The sequence below is a fragment of the Kogia breviceps genome, chromosome 16 (assembly GCF_026419965.1).
Source record: "Kogia breviceps isolate mKogBre1 chromosome 16, mKogBre1 haplotype 1, whole genome shotgun sequence".
NCBI classification, from domain to species: Eukaryota; Metazoa; Chordata; class Mammalia; order Artiodactyla; family Physeteridae; genus Kogia; species Kogia breviceps.
In genome coordinates, this window is record NC_081325.1 from 8,953,442 (window position 1) to 8,979,664 (window position 26,223).

Genomic DNA, 26,223 nt, shown 5'->3' on the forward strand with positions numbered 1-26,223 from the left:
AGGGAATGGGTTCAGCGGGTTAAGTAACTCACTGAAGGTCATAATGAGGTGTGGCTCTGGGACGGAGTTCACACAGCCAGTCAATTAGAACGTGAATTAAACCTTCTTATTTCAAATCACTATGCTTACTATCACAATGTTCTGCCTTTCAATCTTTGGATTGAAGCCAGGTGTAGAAAGTTCCAGCCTAGCAGCATTTTGGGGCCAGGATAAAAGCAATGAAGAAATGAGAGTTTAAAGGAACTATCTTAAACTGTTTGCTTCTCATCCCTAATGATAACTTGAGCGAATAGAATAAATATCCAGGACACAGAAGCAATATTTGCATGAGTAATTCATAAATATGCATGATCGAAGATGAGATAACTGGTCCCGAAGGTCATCTAGTCAGGCTCATCTTAAAACAGAACTGGTGGTTGAATGTCAGGTACTTAAAGACCTGTGAGATTTAGCAACTAGGTCCTCAATCGTTGTAGTCTAGTGACTTACATATCCAAATTTCATACCAGTGAATTCCAAAGGGACGCTCACATGTATTTATTCCACTGTAGTTTTGAGGTGTTTTAACAATTGGACCTAACTGGGAGGCTGGGGGTGGATGAATTACGGAAGCAGCTCTTATTTGTGACCTGGTTTAAACAGAGAGTTAAGTAGGGATCTTGCCACAATCTCTTGTCTGTAAACTGTGTTATCAGAGCTCTCGCGCGAGCAGCCCTTTCCCACATCTGTGGTACAGTGATAACTGGCGATGCTCTGTGATGATGTTAACAGCCCCGTTAAGCTCCTAAAAGTGCCTCTAAATCATCAAAGGAAGATTAAATTATGTTAAGCATAGTCTTATGATTCAGGATATCTTATTAAATTCAGACTCCAAACGAGGTGACTCATGGATAGGTTATGCATTAAACTCAATATGTAACTCTCCAGAAGATGCCCCCGTTCCCCTCCCCCGCCCCGTCTCCCTTCTTTGATCAGAGGCCAAATAACAGCCCTCTGAGCCCTCGAGCAGAGTCCAAAAAGTCTGCCACAGAATTTGGTGGAAAACGGATGCGTTTTCCAACCAGTGATCATTTCCAAGTTGAGATTTTTCTCGTTCTCTTGCCAGTGATGCCTCCAATGAGACGTCAGTCAATTTTGGAGGCAGAGGCAAGTATCGCACTGTCATTTGGGTCATCAGACTAGCATTCAAAACTGCAGATTTTCTGGGTGTCCTATACACACACATGCATGTCCATGCCCTCGAGAGTGACAGTCAGACCATGGATATTGAGAGAGCAGAGCAATCGCTTTGAGGAAAATATTAAGTGCTTTAATGACTATAAATTAACTCCATGATACACAGGGTGGGAGAATGTGAAAATTGCTTTGGATGGATCACAGGTGGTACCCGACTCCCAGCCAGCATCATGCATCTATCTCTTTGAGGTTTAGTCCACTCTGACTTGCCCTTTTCTTCTTTTGCTAAAGGCGCTTCTTCCTGCTTTCTCCCCCTGCTCCCCCCCCACCCCCCTGCAACCACAGGCCTCACGGGCCGGCCTCTCCTCTGCCACTGCCCAGGTCTCTCTGCCCACCTGGGCCAGGTCCTTGACAGCCGAATAGATGGATGGCGGAAGGGTGGGGGGGCACAAGGGACCCCTGTACTGCCGCCCTGCTACCCCATCCCCACTTCCTGGGCCCTGAGCTCCTCAGATGTGCAAGGCACATGTCAGCACACCATCCGGGGCTTAGTGAATGCTGCTGAATGAGTGAATGAATGAACGAGAGTGAGTGAAGCCAGCACATCGCGGTTCCCTTTCTCCTTCCTTCTCCTTCGCTTCCTTTCTCCAGTACCTTTCGGCAGTTGGTCAGTTGGGACAAAGAAGAACAGGAAAATTCTCCCCTCTGCTGATGTGGGACACAGTGCCACTCCCGCTGGTGCCCCTTTACCCCGTCCTCACAGTGCACTGTGCTGCCCAGAGGAGGATGGGGGTAGGGGAGGCACGGAGGGAAGGAGAACCATAGGAGATCCCTGGTCTGCGTCTGCATTATCATACCCAGTCCATTCCACTGCTAACCCCCTTCTCCATTCCCACCCTCCTCTCCCCTCGCGCCCACACCCCTGAACAGTGACACCTGCACCCACGCTCCTTCCCTGGGTGCACCGGCCTCTGTCCCCCTCCCCACCGCAGGACCAGCCCCCTAACTACGCACGTGCCCAGGGATGAGAGATGGACGCTACATTAAAAGCCTGGTGAAATAGAAGGCAGGAAGCATTTTAGATGCTCCATCGGGGGTTAGGTTTTAAAAGCTCTCAAAATCAGATCTGACATTTTTTTCTTCTTTTTCTTAGATTCCATATATATGGGTAAGCTGGGACGAAGTGAGAGAGTGGCATGGACATATACACACTACCAAATGTAAAATAGCTAGCTAGTGGGAAGCAGCCACATAGCACAGGGAGATCAGCTCGGTGCTCTGTGACCACCTAGAGGGGTGGGATAGGGAGGGTGGGAGGGAGACGCAAGAGGGAGGGGATATGGGAACATATGTGTATGTATAGCTGATTCACTTTGTTCTAAAGCAGAAACTAACCCACCATTGTAAAGCAATTATACTCCAATAAAGATGTTAAAAAAAAATCAGATATGACCATCCAAGAAAAAAGGATAATGACACAGATTTCTAAGAAACCAAGCTGGAGGCAGGCAGTGGAAGCTGTGTTTTCCTGACTCGGCGGGTGGATATTCTCCCACTGCTCTTGACCCAGGCCTGGGTCCTCGTCTTGTGCTCCGGCCGCTCTCAATGGGCTGTGGGAAGAGGACGATGGGGAAGGAGGCTGAGGGGACTTTGCGGCCAGAGCTCTCCACTGCGGACGCTCCTCAGCGCTGTTATTTTCATGTCAGGCTCTGGAAGGACAAGAAGCCAGAAAGAAACAGGGGAGCCATCTCTGCTGGGGACTAGATGTCAGAAGCCAACATGCGGCCCCTTAGCAAAAGCAGCCCATTCGGTCTATGCAGACCTTGCAATAGTGCCCGCGAGTGGGGAAGCCGCTGTGTCTTGAAGAGGGACAGGGGTACCCGCATCCCCCAGCATGCTGGGTGCCACCCAGCCTGCCCATGTCCACGCCACTTCTGCGCTTGGGTTTGGTTAGAAAATCAGCCGTCTTCTTGAAGGAAGCCAATGTGCACTTGCATCTGTCCTTTTCGTAAATCAACAATGCAGGTAGAGACACAGAAAGGCTGCTTGGAAAATGTGCATAGGAGGGAGAGAAAGCCGATGTATTGGAGGACAGAGTCAAAAAGCAAAAAGATCTTCCTGGGCTGGAATAATGAATTAAAACCAAGGAGGCTAAATGTAATAGGGCCCTGGGCAGAAATCCAACATTAGTATGTATATATATATATATATATATATATATATATATTTTTTTTTTTTAATTGCACAAGCTTACAATCAGGGAGATGTGAATTGGTTCATATGAATATTGGTTGATTGTCTAATCAATGGAGCCGTCTGGGTTTATCCTGGGATTAGAGAAGGAGAGGAAAATTTCAGACCCACCAGTTAGGATGACTACACTGGAGAAGACCCAGAAAATTCCACTTACTGAGTATAATTCATTCTCAACCCAGAGAGACATAGGGCTCTGGTAGCTTCAAATGAATGCTTACAGCCCAAAGATAGATGGTACCAGTCATCATCTGGCACAGGCTGCCCTTGAGGGCCAGGTATGGGTGCCAGGCACCCCAGGACCAGGGCCATCTTTAGTTTGCATGCTGATCTGTCAGCTGATCAGGGGAGGGGATTTATTTATTTGGTACAAGATATGGTTGCCTCCCAAAGGACACTTTAGGGGACTTCCCTCAGAGGGTCTGAGGTTGTAGTAGGCACCTGTCCAGTACGTCCCCTTCCTGACCTCGATGGGAAGGTGCATCGCACTTGGAATCATCTCTCCTTTTTTCATAGATATGTGGAACTGACCAACTACTGCGCTTATAAAGACTACCGGGAAACTATACTGAGCAAACCAATGCTATTCTTTATTAATGTACAGACCGAAAAGGACTCCTTGAAAGGTAGGTATGTAAATGTTTGGGTTTGGTTCTGCCTTGCTGGGCTGCGGACTGTAGCCTGCTGATGAGGTAGAAGTTGGGTGTGGAGAGAGCAGGGCGGATGTCAGCTTGTGCAAGGCTGGAAGCCCAGTGTGTGAGGCCATGAGCACAGCACAAGCCTGCAGAGCAAACCTCTAAGTGATCCTACGGCAGAAGCCATCTGTCTCTGAGTCTTATTTCATACTTCCCGTCTAAGCAGGAAGTGATCTCTGAGCCTGCAGGGGTTGCAAAAATGACCAGAGTGATGAAGATGATGATATATAATATTGCCTACCACGTATCGAGCACTTCTGTGAGGCATGTGCTAATGTGAATAATTGGCCAGCAGCCCAGTAGGACATATCATCCAAGGGAGAACACTTCTGTGCATGAAAGCAGAAACTGTGATAAGTATGCTGGGATAAAGGTATAAACTAGAACTGACTCAGGCATAACTAGGATGCCTGGCCATCCTGCCTATGCAGTACTTATCCCATCCCCATTTTAGAGATGAGAAAACTAAGGTAAAGAAAATAAATGCTTATGTAGATGCTTTTGTGTTTCATGCTCTGGCCTTTGAATTTCAATTTTGGAGATATCTCTTTATTGTTTCTTCCAGGAAATCAGACTGATAATAACTATATTAACTCAAATTCCAATATGAAAATATCTCAATTTTCTCTTCTTCCTCCCACTCAGTGATACATGGGGAAAGTCATGGGCATAAGTTATGCAATAGCGGTAGCATTTCTTACACTTACTTCTAAATAATGTTCTTAAAATGAGACCAAGAGAGTAAGAATTGATCTACAAATTCCAAATAGACTTCCTCAAACATGCCCTTCCTCATTCAGATTCGTGGACCTGATTCTCTGCTTGTCTCATTCAGAGTCATTCAGATTCCCTTCTCACTTCACAATTCAAAGTCACAATGTCCTTCTTGGCAGGAGGGGCCGGGAACAGATCACACTGTAACAAGCAATGCTCGTTAGAGCATCTGAGCCCCTGATGTTATTTGGCTTGCTGGTGACCAGAAAGCCGAGAATTCTCTAAGAATGTAATGCACAGATGTATCCAATATACCTCCCGCATTGATCTCTCAGGAGGATTCTTAAGAAAGAATAAGAGACCTCTCCATTTTAACATTTTAATGAACATACAGGGAGTAGTATAAGGAAATATTTGTGGGTGGCCTTGAAAAGATTCACAGTTATATAACGCTTGTGGAAGGAGGTAGAGAAACCCAGTCCTCATTGGCTGTGAGGAAAGCCATGAAATGAAGAGATTCTGTGACCCAAAGCTTAAGATGGTCAAGTTTAAATTATGAAAATTATGATTAGGGCAACATGTCCAGCCCTGCTGCTATCCTAAACTTGTACTTTTGTGCAAATTTAGAAGAAGCCACCATTAACTCAAGACAATTTACTAATCCTTCCCAGAAGTTTGTCATAATAAATGTACAAGTAGACAATGTGGAAGCGATTGGCATCCTCTAGAATTGTGCAGTGCACAACCTGCCCAACCTGCATAATGGTGGATGGAGGGTGGCAGCCTTAAATATCTAATGAGCCCAAAGGTCTTGGTTTAGTTTATGTGAAAGTTAATTCAAGGTATCAAATAGCTGGCTTGCTTTACTTGCTTATTTATATCTTTTCTCAAAGAGGAAATAAGGTAGTTTCTATCTAAAATGCCCCCCAAAATAATTTGGAAGAAAGGAAAACAGGGGAAGGAAAAATAAGATGGATAAGGTTAGTGCAAAGGTTAGTTCAAAATGTATTCCCCAAGGATGTAACACTTGCTATTGGTGGACCACAGGTTTGATGCTCAAAGCCCGTGTAGAATGTTCAGTTCCCCAAGTCACATGATGACTGTTCCATGGCCTTTAAACAAAGTGTGGCATTCTATGTTATGGGTCTCCCTAGAAAAAGTGCTTGAGTAATGAAGGACATGGAACTTGATTCCGGGGGCTGGAAAAGTTAAGAGGTTGTTGGTTTGCAGTATTTAAAATTTCCTAGGGAGTAAACAACGACCCCTTTGCTTAGATTACATAGAACTGGACAGAATTGGATTTAAATCAAACCAAACCGATCAAATAAACAACAAAAAACAACTGCCAGGACACAGACGTGGCATTATTTAAACAATGGGAGGGACATTTCCGCTGGGCTTGTGCTGGGCTGGGGCATGGAGGAGAACCAATCTCAGATTGCCTTGGTCCTTAGAGCTCTAGACTAGCCCTTTGCAGACTGAAAGCCAGGTCTCTGGGGGAGGACAGGGAATGATGAGGGAGGGGGAAGGCAGAGGGCAGCATCCTCCCCTGGACTGATTTTCTGCTTTGTAAGTGAGGAAATGTGGGTGAGAGCCAAGTTGCTGTTTATCCAGCAAGGCGGTGACACGAAAACCAGCCATCTCCAGTTTTCACTTTGGCTCCCATGCTGGCTGCACACAGAGGAGACTCAGTGCTTATCTGTGATAATTATGGACTGGAACTTTCGATTTCTGAGGCAAGAGTGACAAAGTGCAGCCTGGGGGGAGCTGATTTTCTAACCTGTGTTGACAGTATCCTGGAGCTTCCTCATGCCTGCAAGTTTCTTGGAAACATTTCTGGAAACCTGGTTAGGCTTTGCAGTGAGGGAGCAGCGAGGGACATTATAAATTAATAAAATCTCCAAATATGGTGGGAATCACTGCTTTGTCAGATACTAAGAAGTACACATGCACCCTTGTTTTTTGACTTCTACTTCCTAATTTCTAGAAAGAACGTATGCATTTCTTGTGAACACCAGGCACCCCAAGATAAGAAGACAGATAGAGCAGGGGATGGACATGGTCATTTCCTCAGTGATTGGAGAAAGCTACTGGCTTCAGGTGAGGTTGGCTTGTGTGAACCCAGGGCTGCCAACACACAGAAGAGGGTCTGGACATGTCAGGCCAGGACTGAGTCCCTAGAGCTTAACTCTAACTTAACTGAATCCAGACCCAGACCTTTTCTATTGGTTCATTATCACTACCAATAAAATGAACTTAGTTTCTAGCAGCTTCTTAGAAATAGGATAAGAATAAATATAAATTTGACCAAGCAGTTCAAGGTCTTTACACGGAATTTGATGCAAATGCAAAGATTTGTTTTAAAAAAATAAAGGCAACTGACTGAGGGCAGACACCCAAACCAACAGGAACTACAAACCTGCAGCCCGTGAAAAGGAGACCCCAAACACAGTAAGTTAAGCAAAATGAGAAGACAGAAAAACACACAGCAGATGAAGGAGCAAGGAAGGAGCAACACACCAGACCAAACAAATGAAGAGGAAATAGGCAGTCTACCTGAAAAAGAATTCAGAGTAATGATAGTAAAGATGATCCAAAATCTTGGAAATAGAATGGAGGAAATACAAGAAACATTTAATAAGGACCTAGAAGAACTAAAGAGCAAACAAACAATGACGAACAACACAATAAATGAAATTTAAAATTCTCTAGAAGGACTCAATAGCAGAATAACTGAGGCAGAAGAACGGATAAGTGACCTGGAAGATAAATAGTGGAAATAACTACTGCAGAGCAGAATAAAGAAAAAGAATGAAAAGAAATGAGGACAGTCTCAGAGACCTCTGGGACAACATTAAATGCACTAACATTTGAATTATAGGGGTCGCAGAAGAAGAAGAGAAAAAGAAAGGGACTGAGAAAATATTTGAAGAGATTATAGTCAAAAACTTCCCTAATATGGGAAAGGAAAGAGTCAAGTCCAGGAAGTGCAGAGTCCCATACAAGATAAATCCAAGGAGAGGGCTTCCCTGGTGGCGCAGTGGTTGAGAATCCGCCTGCCAATGCAGGAGACACGGGTTCGTGCCCTGGTCCGGGAAGATCCCACATGCCGTGGAGCAGCTAAGCCCGTGAGCCATGGCCGCTAGGCCTGCGCGTCCGGAGCCTGTGCTCCGCAACGGGAGAGGCCACAACAGTGAGAGGCCCGCATACCGCAAAAAAAAAAAAAAAAAAAAAAAAAAAAAAATCCAAGGAGAAACACTCCAAGACACATATTAATCAAACTATCAAAAATTAAATGCAAAGAAAAAATATTAAAAGCAGCAAGGGAAAAACAACAAACAACTTACAAGGGAATCCCCATAAGGTTAATAGTTGATCTTTCAGCAGAAACTCTGCAAGCCAGAAGGGAGTGGCGGAACATATTTAAAGTGATGAAAGGGAAAAACATAATACCAAGATTCCTCTACCCAGCAAGGATCTCATTCAGATTTGATGGATAAATTAAAACCTTTACAGACAAGCAAAAGCTAAGAGAATTCAGCACCACCAAACCAGCTGTACAACAAATGCTACAGGAACTTCTCTAGGCAGGAAACACAAGAGAAGGGAAAGATCTACAATAACAAACCCAAAACAATTAAGAAAATGGTAATAGGAACATACATATTGATTACTACCTTAAATGTAAATGGATTCAATGCTCCAACCAAAAGACTGGCTGAATGGATACAAAAACAAGACCCATATATATGCTATCTACAAGAGACCCACTTCAGACCTAGGGATGCATACAGACTGAAAGTGAGGGGATAGAAAAAGATATTCCATGCAAATGGAAATCAAAATAAAGCTGGAGTAGCAATTCTCATTTCAGACAAAAGAGACTTTAAAATAAAGGCTACTACAAGAGACAAAGAAGGACACTACATAATGATCAAGGGATCAATCCAAGAAGAAGATATAACAATTCTAAATATTTATGCACCCAACATAGGAGCACCTCAATACATAAGGCAAATGCTAACAGCATTGACAGTAACACAATCCTAGTAGGGGACTTTAACACTCCACTTTCACCAATGGACAGATCATCCAAGATGAAAATAAATAAGGAAACACAAGCTTTAAATGATACATTAAACAAGCTGGACTTAATTGATATTTATAGGACATTCCATCCAAAAACAGCAGAATACACTTTATTCTCAGGTGCTCATGGAACATTCTCCAGGATAGATCATGTCTTGGGTCACAAATCAAGCCTTGGTAAATTTAAGAAAATTGAAATCATATCAAGTATCTTTTCTGACCACAACACTATGAGACTAGATATCAATTACAGGGAAAAATCCGTAAAAAATGCAAACACATGGAGGATAGACAATACACTGCTAAATAACCAAGAGATTACTGAAGAAATCAAAGAGGAAATAAAAAAATACCTAGAGACAAATGATAATGAAAACACGATGACCCCAAACCTATGGGATGCAGCAAAAGCAGTTCTAAGAGGGAAGTTTATAGCAATACAATCCTACCTCAAGGAACAAGAAATATCTCAAAGAAACAACCTAACCTTACACCTAAAGCAATAGAGAAAGAAGAACAAAAAAACCCCAGAGTTAGCAGAAGGAAAGAAATCATAAAAGATCAGAACAGAAATAAATGAAAAAGAAATGAAGGAAACAGTAGCAAAGATCCATAAAAGTAAAAGCTGGTTCTTTAAGAAGATAAACAAAATTGATGAACCATTAGCCAGACTCATAAAGAAAAAAAGGGAGAAGACTCAAATCAATAGAATTAGAAATGAAAAAGGAGAAGTAACAACTGACACTGCAGAAATACAAAGGATCATGAAAGATTAGTACAAGCAAGTATAGGCCAATAAAATGGACAACCTGGAAGAAATGGACAAATTCTTAGATAGGTATAACCTTCTGAGACTGAACCAGGAAGAAATAGAAAAAATAAACAGACCAACCACAAGCACTGAAATTGAGACTGTGATGAAAAATCTTCCAACAAACAAAAGCCCAGGACCAGATGGCTTCACAGGTGAATTCTGTCAAACATCTAGAGAAGAGCTAACACCTATCCTTCTCAAACTCTTCCAAAATATAGCAGAGGGAGGAACACTCCTAAACTCTTTCTAGGAGGTGACCATCACCCTGATACCAAAACCAGACAAAGATGTCACACCCTGATACCAAAACCAGACAAAGATGTCACAAAGAAACTACAGACCAATATCACTGATGACATAGATGCAAAAATCCTCAACAAAATACAAGCAAACAGAATCCAACAGCACATTAAAAGGGTCATACACCATGACCAGGTGGGGTTTATCCCAGGAATGCAAGGATTCTTCAACGTATGCAAATCAATCAATGTGATAAACCATATTAACAAATTGAAGGAGAAAAACAATATGATCATCTCAATAGATGCAAAAAAAGCTTTCAACAAAATTCAACACCCATTTATGATAAAAACCCTCCAGAAAGTAGGCGTAGAGGGACCTTACCTCAACATAATAAAGGTCATGTATGACAAACCCACAGCAAACATCATTCGCAGTGGTGAAAATCTGAACCCATTTCCTCTAAGATCAGGAACAAGACAAGGTTGTTCACTCTCACCACTATTATTCAACATAGTTTTGAAAGTTTGAGCCACAGCAATGAGAGTAGAAAAAGAAATAAAAGGAACCCAAATCGGAAAAGAAGAAGTAAAGCTGTCACTGTTTGCAGTTGACATGATACTATACATAGAGAATCCTAAAGAAGCTACCAGAAAACTACTAGAGCTAATCAATGAATTTGGTAAAGTAGCAGTATACAAAATTAATGCACAGAAATCTCTTGCATTCCTAAACACTAACGATGAAAAATCTGAAAGAGAAATTAAGGAAACACTCCCATTTACCACTGCAACAAAAAGAATAAAATACCTAGGAATAAGCCTACTTAAGGAGACAAAAGTCCTGTATGCAGAAAACTATAAGACACTGATGAAAGAAATTAAAGGTGATATAAACAGATGGAGAGAAATACCATGTTTTTGGATTAGAAGAATCAACATTGTGAAAATGACTATACTACCCAAAGCAATCTACAGATTCAGTGCAAGCCTTATCAAACTACCAATGGCATTTTTCACAGAACAAGAACAAAAAATTTCCCAATGTGTATGGAAACATAAAAGACCCCAAATAGCCAGAGCAATCTTGAGAAAGAAAAAAGGAGCTGAAGGAATCAGGCTCCCTGACTTCAGACTATACTACAAAGCTACAGTAATCAAGACAGTATAGTACTGGCACAGAAACAGAAATATAGATCAATGGAACAGGATAGAAAGCCCAGAGATAAACCCATGCACATATGGTCACTTTATTTTTGATAAAAGAGGCAAGAATATACAATGGAGAAAAGACAGCCTCTTCAATAAGTGGTGCTGAGAAAACTGAACAGTAATATGTAAAAGAATTAAATTAGAACACTCCCTAACACCATACACAAAAATAAACTCAAACTGGATTAAAGACCTAAATGCAAGGCCAGACACTATAAAACTCTAAGGGGAAAACATAAGCAGAACACTCTATGACATAAATCACAGCAAGATCCTTTTTGACCCAGCTCCTAGAGAAATGGAAATAAAAACAAAAATAAACCAATGGGACCTAATGAAACTTAAAAGCTTTTGCACAGCAAAGGAAACCATAAACAAGACGAAAATACAACCCTCAGAATGGGAGAAAATATTTGCAAATGAAGCAACTGACAAAGGATTAATCTCCAAAATTTAGAAGCAGCTCATGCAGCTCAGTATCAAAAAAACAACTCAATCCAAAAATGGGCAGAAGACCTAAATAGACATTTCTCCAAAGAAGATATACAGACTGCCAATAAACACATGAAAGATGCTCAATATCACTAATCATTAGAGAAGTGCAAATCAAAACTAAAATGAGGTATCACCTCACACAGGTCAGAGTGGCCATCATCAAAAAATCTACAAACAATAAATGCTGGAGAGGGTGTGGAGAAAAGGGAACCCTCCTGCACTGTTGGTGAGAATGTAAATTGATACAGCCACTATGGAGAACAGTATGGAGGTTCCTTAAAAAACTACAAATAGAACTACCATATGACCCAGCAATCCCACTACTGGGCATATACCCTGATAAAACCATAATTCAAAAAGAGTCATAGGGCTTCCCTGGTGGCGCAGTGGTTGAGAATCCGCCTGCCGATGCAGGAGACACGGGTTCGTGCCCTGGTCCGGGAAGATCCCACATGCCGCGGAGCGGCTGGGCCCGTGAGCCATGGCCGCTGAGCCTGCGCGTCCGGAGCCTGTGCTCCGCAATGGGAGAGGCCACAACAGTGAGAGACCTGCATACCGCAAAAAAAAAAAAAAAAAAAAAAAAAAAAAAGAGTCATGTACCACAGTGTTCATTGCAGCTCTATTTACAACAGCCAGGACATGGAAGCAACCTAAGTGTGCATCAACAGATGAATGGATAAAGAAGATGTGGCACATATAACAATGAAATCTTACTCAGCCATAGAAAGAAATGAAATTGCGTTATTTATAGTGAGGTGAATGGCCCTAGTGTCTGTCATACAGAGTGAAGTAAGTCAGAAAGAGAAAAAAAAAACACAGTATGCTAACACATATATATGGAATCTAAAAAGAAAAAAAAAAAGGTTATGAAGGAGCAGGAGAGGAGCAGGACAGGAATAAAGATGCAGACCTACTAGAGAATGGACTTGAGGACACAGGGAGGGGGAAGGGTAAGCTGGGACGAAGTGAGAGAGTGGCATGGACATATACACACTACCAAATGTAAAATAGATAGCTAGTGGGAAGCAGCCGCATATCACAGGGAGATCAGCTGGGTGCTTTGTGACCCCCTAGAAGGGTGGGATAGGGAGGGTGGGAGGAGACGCAAGAGGGAGGGGATATGGGGATGTATGTATATGTATAGCTGATTCACTTTGTTATAAAGCAGAAACTAGCACACCATTGTAAAGCAATTATACTCCAATAAAGATGTCAAATAAATAAATAAAAGATAAAGGCAACTGTTTAAAAATATGTCAGAAAATGTATACATATAGCTGATTCAGTTCGTTGTGCAGCAGAAACTAACACAACATTGTAAAGCAACTATACCCCAATTTTAAAAAATCTATACCTTCTTGTTTGGAAAAAAATATGTCAGAAAGGAAGAGAAATAAGAGGTGTGATATTTCGGACATTTGGACAGTTGTTAATCTTATAAGTCTGTAATACAACATTATCATTATATCCATGAAATTAATTAAATGCTTCTCTCTCTTTCAGTTTGATTTTCAAGAGGCAGTAAAGAATTTCCTGCCTCCAGGAAACAAGGTGGTTAATGGAAAAGATTTGAGCTTTGCGTATGAATTCAAAGCTGACGCATTATTTGATTTCTTCTATTGGTTTGGGCTCAGCAACTCCACTGTAAAAGTGAATGGAAAAGTTCTGAATTTGTCAAGTACAAGTCCAGAAAAGAAGGAGACCATTAAATTATTTCTGGAAAAGATGAGTGAACCTTTAATCCGAAGGAGCAGTTTCTCTGACCGAAAATTCAGTGTAACTTCCAGAGGTATGTTAAAAATTCTCAAGTACCTGAGGAACGTATTTAAATTAAAGGGTAGAATAATATCATGGGGGAGGAGAATCAATTAATGGAAAAGGTAAGGCTTCTTGGTAAAGGGGAAATATCACATATTTCAGAAACAAGGAAGTGAGAAACATTTACTACCAAAAAGAAATATAGTAAACTAACACAACATTGTAAATCAATTACACTTCAATAAAAATTAAAAGCAAAAAATAAAGGAAAAGAAATATAGTGACTTTTCCTTTTAGGGTCCTTCAGTTTTTCTGACATAGCAGTTTTACAGTGCAGCATGCCCAGAAAATAATTTTAAAATATATTATTAATGTAAATACATGTTAATACTCATTGAAATATTATCAACAATAATTTAACTATAGAAGAATGATGCTTTCCTGATGTGCATATTCAGGGCAACAGAATGTTAAGGAAAAGTGTTGGCTGAGGGGGCAAGAGACATGGGCGAGATATCCATCTTTATAAATATCTGGAAGGGTTCTCCAGAGTTTCTAAGACCACAAAAGAATATCTCTTGAGACTGCTTCACTTAACAGACCGCAGGTCACATCTGGCGCATTCTAGAGCTTACATCCAGGGCCTCCTCCCCAGGACTTGGGGAGACTTTCAGTCTGATGTGGCTAAGGCAGTGATATCAGTCAAGTCTAATCTGGATCTGTCTTCCGCTGAGCCTGCGCTCTGTCCCAGGCTAGTCTGTGCTGGAAGGCAACGTCCTTGAACCAGGACTTTTGCGGCTCACTGCAAACAAACAAACAAAGAAAAACAAGCAAAAGACAACAACAAAACACCAGTCTCTACGAACCTGTCGTTTTCAAAAAGTTAAAAAAAAAAAAAAATACAGAGGCTTCCTTAGTTGCATTTAATGACAGTTGCTTTCTTCCAATGTTTCTAGCAAAAATGCTTACTCCTAGCTATTTCTTATCCTGGAAAGTAGCTTCCCTCTGTCTCTCTCTGTCTCTGTCTCTCCCTCCTTCCCTCTCTCCCTCCCTCCTGCCTTTCCCCCTCCTCCTCCTCCTCCTCCTCCTCCTCCTCTTCCTCCTCCTCCTCCGCTCTCCCTCTTTGTTGCTTTGCTTTCTCTGTCTGGGTGCTTCTTACAAAGATGTCTTTGTGCTCTGCTCCATGGCTGCCATGGTGGTGGCGGGGAGGGGGAGTTAGATGCTCATCCTTTTGGGGGACGATTACCTTGCCTGGCTGTGGCCATCCCAGATGCCAGGTCCTTCCTGGGACACCCTCCAGCCCACCCACTGGCCACAGCAGCCTGAGCAGGGTTTTTCCGTTTCACCGTCGCTCACGCGCTGTCCCTGAGGCTGCCCGGGTGTTCGCTGGTATCCTGGGGAGACCGAGGGGCGTGTGAAGTTGGGTAGTGCTTCCTTGCAGGTTTGCTCTGAGCCGGCCCCGGGGCCACTTCTACTTCAGAGCGCTGGGGAAGGATTCTTCAAGGCCCACCTGAGTCGTCGTCATGGCCCGCAGCTGACCCCCCCGCTGCGCATCAGCCACTTGGCAGGCAGCTCCACTGCCTCAGCCCGGGTGACCACTTAGCCCGGCTTCGTCTCCTTCTCAAAAACAGACCTTTGTCCTCGGCATCTTTCCCCCACCTGTGGGCCTTCTGTCATCCAGTGAGAAAGGGAGCCTGTAACTCCAGCCCATGGAGAAGCAAGTGACAATCCACATCCTCCCGGTGAACAGAGAGCAACACGTTTCTGTCAGCTTTTTGAGTTTTTCTGAGGAAGCCAGGATTCCCTGTTCATTACTGAAATGGTTACATTGGATGCTGCAGGGGCTTTAGGTACTGTTGGATTTTGGTTTGAGTTTTCCAGAGATGGTAATAATGCAAGCCCTATTTACGTTTCTCAGGTTCACTAGATGAAGTTTTTAACTGCAATCTGGCACCCAGATCATCTCTGATGGAGCCTCTTTTGGCAGAATTACCATTTCCATGTGTTCTGGAATCTGAAGAGACACCCAACCCATTTATCTGATTGGACATTTTGCGGCTCCTCCTACACCCCAGGCCTGTGCCAGAACCGAAAGCTGAGGGGATCCGAGAGAGACGGGAGGCGGGTACCTCTGCTCCTACAGAGACCCCTCCTTTCCATTTTTGTGGGTGATGCCTTGGCAGGGCTGATGCAGCTGTCTTCAGGCTGGGAGGGCTTTGGCCCCATGGCCTGGGCGGTTCCTCTCTCTTTTGTCTTTCTTTTTTTTTTTTTTGTCGTACGCGGGCCTCTCACTGTTGTGGCCTCTCCCGTTGCGGAGCGCAGGCTCCGGACGCGCAGGCTCAGCGGCCATGGCTCACGGGCCCAGCCGCTCCGCGGCACGTGGGATCCTCCCGGACAGGGGCGCGAACCCGCGTCCCCTGCGTCGGCAGGCGGACTCTCAACCACTGCGCCACCAAGGAAGCCCGGTTCCTCTCCTTTTAACAGTTCTCCAAAGAGGCAGAAGGACTGACAGAGTCCTGCCACCCTGAATATTTCGCTTATACCCTGGCGTCCCGGGAGCTTCGTGGGCAGCCTTTCTGGGAGCCATCTGACCTGGGTTTTGCCCTGGGATGCTTCCTAAATCTGGATTTAGCCCTGTGCTTGTGTGAGCCCAAACCCAGCAAGCATGGGTTAGCAGTGCCGTTCTCTAGCCAACCTTGCTGAGCAAAAAGCCCAGGACATCCTTCATCAGAAGGCAAGTGTGCTTTTCATCCTGCCCGTAGGATGAAACCTTAGGAGAAACATTCACGGTGAGGCTCGTGGGAGGATTGGCCAGGTTGATAAGGCGGTAACCGTGCCACCCGCTGCCTGAAATTTGAACTCCCTTGACCTCCCTCTTAACAAAGGGGCCCGTGTAGAAAGAGGCCAGGTGATGTGATACCAAACATGACAGGAGAAGGATAATGTATGCGGCATTGTCCTCTCTATTAAAAGCACATTATGTCAGTTGGGTATTTCATAAGCTTTTAGCCATCCTAACACTAAAAGCAAAATAGAAGAAAGCTATACCATTACCATAATACATTGTTACACCAATACATTTTTCATCTCATAGCTACAGTGGAGTTCTTCAAAAAGAAACAAAGAATCATCCTATTTACATCTTAAAAACCCGCACGGATGAGTTGCTACACAGGCTTATAATGAGAAAGATTTCTGGGTCCTGAGTATAATTTTTCTGTCCTTTAAAAAAATATTCCTGTATTATACATTATTATAACACTGCTGATTGTCCTTTCATTTATATTTGAAATGGTATGTACCGTATTTGTGCAATTAAATTTTTCCTTAACATTCAGCATCGAATTGAGTAAATTTGTGACCAAGTATGTGTGATCTTTCCGTCACGCTCTGCAGGTGGTATGTTGGCTTTGTAACTTACTTACAGTAAGAATTGTGGTTTTACAGCTACTTTATCAAGAAGAGCCTTCTTTGAAGAATAGGTCTATGAAGTATTTGGAGGAAAAAAAATTGATACTGATGTTTCAGAAAAGGGGAATGTTCCTTAATAACAGAAGATGATAACCATTTGTTAGTCAAACTCGGTGCAAAATGAAGAGTATTAACAAAAAAATAAGTTATACACCAGAACAAACAAACCTCAGGTGAATATCAAATAGTATATGCTTCCCAAAGGAAATAGAAACTCTATTCACAAAAATTGACAAAGTCCATTTTTTGAAAATAGTTGAATTCAGGAAAACCATTGGTAATCGCTCCAGAAATGGACTAAAGATCTGGAAGTTTTCTTTTTTTAAAAAATTTATTATTTTATTTATTTATTATTTTTGGCTGCGTTGGGTCTTCGTTGCTGCCCGTGGGCTTTCTCTAGTTGCGGCAAGTGGGGTCTACTGTTCGTTGCTGTGCATGGGCTTCTCATTGCAGTGGCTTCTCTTGTTGCGGAGCACGGGCTCTAGGCACACGGGCTTCAGTAGTTGTGGCTCGCAAGCTTCAGTAGTTGTGGCTCATGGGCTCTAGAGCGCAGGCTCAATAGTTGTGGCGCACGGGCTTAGTTGCTCCACGGCATGTGGGATCTTCCTGGACCAGAGCCGAAACCCGTGTCCCCTTCACTGGCAGGTGGATTCTTAACCACTGCACCACCAGGGAAGCGCCTGGACGGCTTCTTTTATCATTAAAAATTGTTTTCAGTCAACTCAGAGCCAAATGCATTTACTCAATTCGATATTCACTTACCAAAGTTTTATGACTGCCTTCAAGGAAATATACACTGTGCTAATGTATATTTCATTAGCAAATGTCACAAAGAATTGATACTGGGAAATCTATAAAATGGGTGAAGAGTCTATTGGGACAGATCTTCCCGGGTCAAAGTGACCTCAATCTGAATGTATATTTGCCCTAATTCAGACATCTTAAACCGTTTAAGATCAGTAGAAATGTATAGGACAAGAATGGCCTAAGCAATCATTCATTCCATTCATGCATTCATTTTTCACATATGATTGAGTGCCTACTGTGTGAAGTGCACTGGAGCTGGTATATAAAGGTGCCTAAAACATGGCCCTTGCTCTCAAGGAACATCCAGTCTTGTAAAAGACAGGTGTACAGCTAGTAAGAACAATAAAATCAGTGCTACGGGAGAGATCCAAAAAGGAAAGCGTCTAAAACGCTTATGATCCAGTTTTGGGGATAAAATTAATGACGTGTAACTGTAAAATTTAGTTTTAAAAGAAACATGTAAGGACCAATTTATCCAAGCAACTGATTTACTGAAGCTCTCAGTGAAAGAGTCACCTTGGAAGCTATTAATTTTTTCCAACAAGAATGCAATCCGGACATTATCTACAGAATAAGGAAGTTTTTCTCTTATTACCTCATGGTTAGAGTTTGATTTTTGGCCAAAGGAAAACATTGTCCAACTTGATTGACTACCTTAATTATCACCTCGAATGTCTTCTTACTGTTTCAAATACCCAGTCTATCTTCAAAGAGCAAAGTTATACCCCGATTTAAGAAATTCAAAAGAATGTGAGTTTCTGAAGAATTTCAAAGATGCTTTATGCAACGGCAGTGTCATTATAATAAATGATTACTTTGAAGACGAGAACATTCACTTGGATGGCTAACTGCTGGTCTAACAGCTGTAAAACGAGTGTTCACACTTGATACGGCTTGAATAAACTTGAGAGAACCAATAACGCAAGGCATTAGTAATTGTTCTTAAGGGTTCAGAGAAGAGAAAAACACAAGAATCAGAGACAGCAGAGATGACCCAGGAAGGAGGTGACATTTATATACGATTGATGAGGTTTTGATAGAATCAAAGGTCTGAACTTGCTGTTATGGCTTTATTTGGATAAAATGTGAGTTTGGTGAGTGGCAGGTTAGAATCAGAGCTCAGAATTTACCCTGTTAAACTGGACTGTCCTAATAAAATGGAGACCATTATAAAATTTTCTTTCCTGGATTTTTCAATAAAAACATAGCAATCATTCTCTTCTTGGATGGCTTTAACACAATCCCTTTTAGTGGCAGATACGAACCAGGTGACCTCAGGAAGACCTGGATCTCTGATGGTAATTTTAAGTGTCAGTTTGGCTGGGCCACGGTGTCCAGATGTGTCGACAAACATTATTCTTGATGTTTCTATGAGGGTGTTTTGGATGAGGCTAACATTTAAATCAGTGGACTTTAAGTAAAGCAGATTGCCCTCCACAATGGGAGTGGGCCTCTCCCATCAGCTGAAGGCCTGAATAGAACAAAAGTCTGACCTGCCCTGAGCCAGACAAAATTTTGCACAGATGACCTTCAGACTTGAACTGCAATGTAGGATCTGCCCTGGGCTGCCCTGGGCCTCTGGCCTGCTGGCCTACTTTGCAGATTTAGGACTTGCCAGTCCCCACAATTGTGTGAACCAGTTCCTTAAACTAAGTTTCTTTCTCTCTCCACACACATACACACATGCACACTATTGGTTCTGTTTCTCTAGAGAACCTTTAATAATACAGAGTCCATCACAGAAATGGAGAAAATGTTTTACGAGTTAATCCATCGGCTAAAACAAAGAGAAAAGGCAGTATTTTTTTTTTTACATGAAGACACTTGGATAAAAGCATTGCATACCACATAATAACAGGAAGTCTTGCCAAAATATAGCAAGCAAGCCGGAAAATCTTCACTCAGTATATTCATATCCAAAGCACTTGGCATTGCTGAAGAATGTCCATGACCTCTTCTGGGCTTTCGGAAACAGTCACCGGCCAAGTCTCCCATCAACCCTTTCACATTCTTCCTCTTGTTTCAGAGACGACCTTTCCTCTCATGTTACCCAGAGCAGAGGTTCTCAAACTTGAATGTGCCCTGGAATCTCTTGGAGGTTTAGCTGCAGATCCTGATTCAGGAGCTCGGTGGCAGAGGGAGGGAGAGCTGTGTTTCTCAGTTTCTAACCAGTTCCCAGCGGCCGAGGCCGCCGGTCCTGGGACAAGGCTCTAGACCTGTCCATCTCAAGTGTTACGAATCACCGGGGGATCTTGTTAGAAAAGCAGAATCTTGCTCCCCGCCGACTAACTGACTTAGGACTTGTGTTCTGGTCAAATGCCCAGGTGGGGCGGACACGCGCACTTTGAGGACAGCTTGCTGGCACGTCTGCTTTCTCCCGGCTGGGACCCTGTCTCCTCTCTCCTGGAGCATCAGGTTCTCTCTCTCTCTCTGCTCCTCACCCTTGGCCTATGAACTCGGTTCTTCTTCTCTCCTTTCAAGTAATAACTCTCTATGTGACCCACGCCCTCTTCTCCCGCTAGACCCTCTTCTCCTTCACAGGCAAAATTTGAGTGTTCTTTCGTTGCTGTCTCTTCCCTCCACTACCCACCCCCATCTCGACTTCTTCATATCACGCTCCCTCTGTACGTGTGTGTGGCAGAAAGAAATTTCTTGTAATAATGTGAATCGGAAACCACCAATTACCATTTAACCCATTCGATGCAACTACTCTCAATTGGTTTTGGTCAAGTCGAAACTGTCACAGGTGCATTGGTAACCTCAAGGTCTCAGTTTCTGTGTGATGGATCTACTCTGGCAGGGGAATGGAACCTTGCTTCTCTTACTCCTGGAAAAGACGATTTACTTAAACTACTGACCTGAGCCCTCACGCTGTTGCCTAACCCACCCAGCGCACATTCCTCCTGTTTAGGTGGAGCTCCTCAGCACGGCTGTGGGGCTGCTTGGCCGTCCCCCTCCCCCTTCACAGTATGGCAAGACCAAGCTCACAGGGCCTCTGGAGGACACAGGCTGTTTCCCCCTCCTAGGTCCTTCCTGGGCCTTGGGGCACCTCTCCCTCTTCACCTGGTTGCCTCCCAGGCATCTTGGAAAACTCAGCTCAGGCAATTCCTCTCCCCCTCCCCCAGGGTCCCATAATACTCTGGGCACTGCCCTTAATGTCATCATACAGCTCACTTCAGGTGCTCGGTATTTGTTGAGGGAAAGAAGAAAGGAAAAAAATTCTGCTTAATCCTTAAACGGAGTTGCCTCAGGGAACCCAAATTCAAAGGCAGGAAGAGTGCTGTACTGCTCATAATGAAATGGACCTGTATCAACCATCGTGTCCGCAGAAGCAGAAATGAAAGACTGTAAAAAAGAATGAAGGGCTTCCCTGGTGGCGCAGTGGTTAAGAATCCGCCTGCCAAGGCAGGGGGCACGGGTTTGAGCCCTGGTCCGGGGAGATCCCACGTGCCGCAGAGCAGTTAAGCTGGTGTGTCACAACCACTGAGCCTGCGCTCTAGAGCCTGTGAGCCGCAACTACTGAGCCCTCGTGCCACAGCTACTGAAGCCCACGCGCCTAGAGCCTGTGCTCCACAAGAGAAGCCACCGCAATGAGAAGCCAGCGCACGGCAACAAAGAGTAGCCCCCGCTCGCCGCAACTGGAGAAAGCCTGCACGCAGCAATGAAGACCCAACGCAGCCAAAAATAAATAAATAATTTTAAAAAATTTAAAAATAAAATTAAATTTAAAAAAAAGAATGAAGATCAAAAGAGTAATAAGACAAAAGAGCAAGCAATACCTTAGGTGTGTGTGGCTTTATGATTTATAAATTATCGTTAGAATTATTCATCTTTACAGCCCAGTGAGGTGGGTACTCATATATTCATTTTACAGATAAGGAAGCTGAGGCTTGGAGCAGTACCTGCTTTACGTCCAAGGCCTTCAGGTAGAAAGTGACAGATCTTCTGGCTCTCGATTCAGCGCGTATCCCACCCCGCCACTTCACAGCTTGCCTAAGACGAGGCAAACGTAAGATATTAATAAAAATTCACTGCAAAAATTCTATATACTCACTGCTCTATTTTTAAAGTGTATTTCTTTTAAATTATGCTATGCTAATTAGCTTTACTATTTCCAGACAGTAATCTGTTATTGGGTATTACTTTCTTAATTTAGACTCCACTACTAAATCCTAATTTAGACTCATTCCTTCTAATAACATTGACAGAAGTCTGTGTGTCCCACCATTCATTGCTATAGATTTGAGAGACTAAATCTGTTACATTCATTCCATTACATGATTGGGACTCTACTCTCAGAAACTTCTGGTTGAGCTCTTCAGTTTAAAGAAATCCTTGCATATATACATGGAATCCTTACTTTGATGCCTATTCTGTCTCCTTTGATAAATTCCCTTTTGTTACTTCACTGTTCACTTAAGGTCTGTGTTAGAATAACCCCTTGAAAGGTTAAGGGATGGTTGTAAATTGCTTTCTAAACATGGTGCCAGAAGTCTCCAATGCATACTTACTGTTTCCTCTTTGCATCCAAGTGGGTAATAGCTGTGTCCTAGCCAGGAGACATTCAATATCGCTAAGCACCTACTATGTGCCAAATGACCAGGTAGCTGTCAAATAATATGAATATAAAAGACCCTCCACATACTGAGAAAACTCTAACATACATGGGGGCGAGAGACCCAGATGAACCCGTGGGGACACAAGAACAATGAAACTGACCGTGACCAAAAACGATTTTTGGTGCCAGGAACATGGCCTGGTGAGAAGAAAGGTGTCACACACATCCCTACTCACTCCTTTTTCCAAGCACACTTTTCTTTCACCTCCCTCCGGCTTCTAATTCCTGTGCAGAGATGACCAGTTTGATGGCATGAAACTATCTCAGAAACTCTGGTTCTAGTTCCACTTGACGCAAGGTTACTTGTGATTTTGTCCTCTTGCTTGATTCCTAATTCCTCTCGCTCGGATCCTGCAAGATCCCTGACGACTCCGCCTTCATTCGCTTAAGCTGAAAACTGTGCATAGCTGGAAATTTGCAGTTGAAAATCTGACAATATTACTTTCTCTTCGGTCCCTTTTGCTCCTCTCCCCAAATATATGTAAGACAGTGCTCGGGAAAGCTCATTGCATGAACTAGACAAATATACGAAAGTAAGGTATCCATCACGTTACCAGAAACACATCTTTTTACTTTCAGCACCTGGTCCCCCAGCCGGCCCGGTGAAGCGCCCTGCACCTCGTCTGCCAGGGGCTGAGCAGCCGGGAACTTCCCCGCGTCTCCATGGTGAAGCGTCACAAAGCAGCCGCACAGCGCCCAGTCCGGCTGGTGCAAGGGGCCCAGCGACGGCCTCTTCTAGCAAGAATGGCAGAGCCTGGGCCCGAGGCTCCGTGTCCTTCTCAATGCGGCCACAAGATCCGGCCAAGTAAGACTGCGGACCCTGCCAGCCGGCGGGGGGGGCGGGGACGGGGTCTCCCCTGGAGACGCGGTGCCTGGGGCGAAGGCTGCTCGGGTCTTCAAGGGTGTGTGCCTCCCCCTTACGGGTGCGACTCAATTTATGGAGAGGCTGGGAGTCAGGGAAAATGAAAGGGTGTTCACGACCTTGCCCCCTTTCCAGCCCTTCGCCATACCTTCTGTCAAAGCCCTCCCTAAACAGCTCGGAGTTGAAACACCCCATGAAATGTCCAGGAGGGGAAAAGCAAAAGGAAGGCCTAGTGTCTGGAGAACAAAGACAAAGACAAAGTAGCAACAGAGGTCGCGAGCTCTGAAGAGAGCAGACCCAGCGGGGGCCCTGATCCCTGGCAGGATCTGGGAAACAGCACAGAAAGGGGGCGGGGCGGGGCTGCCGAATGCAGAGAAGCGACCCCCAAGTGGATCTGCAGCATCCCCCCCACCCCCCGTGGCTGTAGCAGAGGCTATGGCTATGGGAACTATGGCATTCAGCTGTCGCTTCTAAACTTCGCTGATTTTTCTTTCAAAGGGATTTTGTATTTAACAGAGGCAGTGCTTTTAATACTAATTTTGCATGCGAATGCAGCTGGTTTACTAACTCAGCTTTTTGTGTCGGTGGAGGGAGAGCCACTCTAGCTGTGATGCTACCGGCATGATTACTGTGTAGTCAGCTCCATCCTGGCCTTTCTCATGGCAATAATAACCCATCGCAGCCCTCTAGCTGGGTAATTGTGGTTCCCTGGTGGCTACAGAGCAGTGGGGATTGTTCAACTGCAAATTCCCTAGAATTGTAGTCCCAGGAGAATGAATGAAATGCATACTTTCATCCCATTCATCCCTTTGTAAATTATGAATAGCAAATGAAAATAATTAATACAAAAATATTTACAGCACGAGTTTCTCTATGGTGTCCAGGCAGAGAGGAGAGGCAGGGGAGCTGGAGCCCTCCCCAGGCCCCCACCCCCACCCTGCCCCACTCCCCTTGAGTCTCACCCTCCATTTCTAGCCACCCTGTCTTGGTTTCTTTCACTGTCTGCTCTCCCGCCTCTTGTCTGGGAATGTTGGCGTCCTCCAAGTTTTCTCCTTCTTGGTTTACATCTCCTATGTGAGCGGCCATATCCCGCCACAGGGCTTCAAGTCTACATAAAGGTGCCAATCAGTGGCTCTCTCATCTTTATCTCTAATTCAGATGCTCTTCCTAAATCTCAGACCAAGATATCCATCTGTCTACCAGATGCATTTGGATGTCACAGAAGGGCCTCAAATGCAACATGTACAAAATTATACTCCTTGTCCTCCTAGACTTGGGAGCTCAGTAAGGAGGGTCCCAGCTGCTTAAAGGAGAGGGGAGGCCAGCTTCCCTGACACCTCAATGTCGTCACCAGCTGTCACTGATTCTGCCTCCAAAGTGTCCCTTCCCCTGGGGGCGTTTGCCCCTTCACGTCCAGTCCTGAGTCTCTAACAGCCACTCTGTGCTACCCCATCCTCCACTGACGGAAGGGTCACCCTCTAAAAGGTGGGCCTAATGTATCACTGTCCAGCTCTGGTCTCAAAATAGGATGAGGCTGATGACGCCTGTGGACTAATTGCTATCGAGCTATTACTATCGACTGGGTTCTTAAGTGCTGTATTCCTTCCAAGCACTGCCATAAATTTCCACAAACTGGTGGCTGAAAACAATAGAAATTTTTTTTTTTTTCACATTCTGGAGGCCAGAAGCCTGGAATCAAGCTACTGGCATGGCTGCACTCCCTCTGGTGGCTCTTGGGGAGAATCCGTCCTCGTGTCTTCCCGCTTCTGGTGGCCGTCGGCATTCTTGACCTGTGGCCCTTCACTCCAGTCTCGGCCTCCGTGGTCACGTCACCTCCTCCTGCTCCAGGGCCGACCCCCTGTGCCTTTCTTATGAGGACACTGAAATTGCGTTTAGGGCCCACCGGATAATCTAGGATGTTCTTCATCTCAAATCCTACTTGCATCTGCAAAGAGTACTCAGGCCTAGACTGGTGTTGCTTTGCTTCGGGAAAAGACAGTCTCTGTGCAGAAGATCCTTTCCGATCCTTCTAAGAGTCAAACTCAGAGCTTCAAATCAGGTGAAGTCATAGTTTATTTTAAGAACAATACAGCCTCCCAATTTCTCTCCACCTACTTGTCCGTGCTTGAAATTCTCTTTACAAAGAACATTAATTCTGCTGTTGGAATAAAATGCTTTAAAGTATAAAGTGGTTCCCACTAAAGCAGAAGAATCAAAGGATAATGTCATTTCTAGTATAATGGGATCAGAGCATAGACATCAGCCAAGAGTCTGCAAACAGAAGGACAGAGTGTGTGTGACAGGCAGGGGCTAAGGCTTTAGTTTGCCTGGGGAAGCCTCAGGTGGAGGTGAAACTCACCCCGTGTGAAGGCAGCGGGTGAATAGTGACAGAGGGGCAGGTGCAGCTGCCTGGCTGGATTCAAGGAGCTGTTTGACGAGAAACAAGCCCTGGATGGGAGACACGGGGAGAAGGGAGAGATGGGGAGAAGTACACAGATGGCAGTGGCATATAGGTTTTCAGACTATCTGGAAATTGAAGACACCTCTGAGAAAGATGCTTTACGGCAGTTGTATTCAGGATGTGCGAACGGGAGAAAAGGCAGGCAGTGAGGTGGGTGCAGTGTGAGAGGTGAGGTGACGGACCCCAGACGGCTTTGCTTCGAACATGGAAGGGATCATTTCACCCAGGTGCTAGTGAAATCTAAAAAAAACACAGGTAACTTGCCTAGATACGAAGAAAGAGAGAATGATCGAATTAAATTTTAAAAATATATTCCAAAGTAATCTGGTGGCACCTCCGTTCACAAGGGGAGGTTGCGGCAGATCAATCCTCGTGTCTGCGCACCGGTGAGTTCTCCATCCTCACCCTCCCGGCCTCCCAGCAGCACTTGCCGGTTGTAGGTGCCCCTCCCTCCTCCTGGAATCACCTTCTTCCTTCGGCCATCAGGACACCTCAGCCTCCTGGGTCTCCGCTCACCTCGCCCATTGCACTTCTCAGCCTCCTTCACCGGCTGCCCCGC

The 26,223-nt window shown here is 44.3% G+C and overlaps 2 protein-coding genes across 7 annotated transcripts in view; both read left to right on the forward strand.

Annotated features, from left to right (window-relative positions):
- Window positions 1-21,686, forward strand: part of MEDAG (mesenteric estrogen dependent adipogenesis) — a 28,368-nt gene extending 6,682 nt beyond the window's left edge. Inside the window, exons 2-5 of one of the 2 annotated variants that reach the window (XM_067016799.1) lie at window positions 3,946-4,055; window positions 6,826-6,938; window positions 13,191-13,476; window positions 21,598-21,686. In XM_067016799.1, the coding sequence (XP_066872900.1) occupies window positions 3,946-4,055; window positions 6,826-6,938; window positions 13,191-13,476; window positions 21,598-21,653 (565 nt within the window). In that variant the 3' untranslated portion in view covers window positions 21,654-21,686. Of the gene's footprint in view, window positions 1-3,945; window positions 4,056-6,825; window positions 6,939-13,190; window positions 13,477-15,363; window positions 16,783-21,597 lie in introns of those variants that run through there. The other variant, XM_059041811.2, reaches the window with a different exon arrangement.
- A 1,316-nt stretch (window positions 21,687-23,002) lies between these two features.
- TEX26 (testis expressed 26) overlaps window positions 23,003-26,223 on the forward strand; it is a 188,925-nt gene continuing 185,704 nt past the window's right edge. For all 5 annotated transcript variants that reach the window (XM_067016800.1, XM_067016801.1, XM_067016802.1 and 2 more), the window contains exon 1: window positions 23,003-23,146. In XM_067016800.1, the coding sequence (XP_066872901.1) occupies window positions 23,005-23,146 (142 nt within the window). In that variant the 5' untranslated portion in view covers window positions 23,003-23,004. The remainder of the gene's footprint in view (window positions 23,147-26,223) is intronic.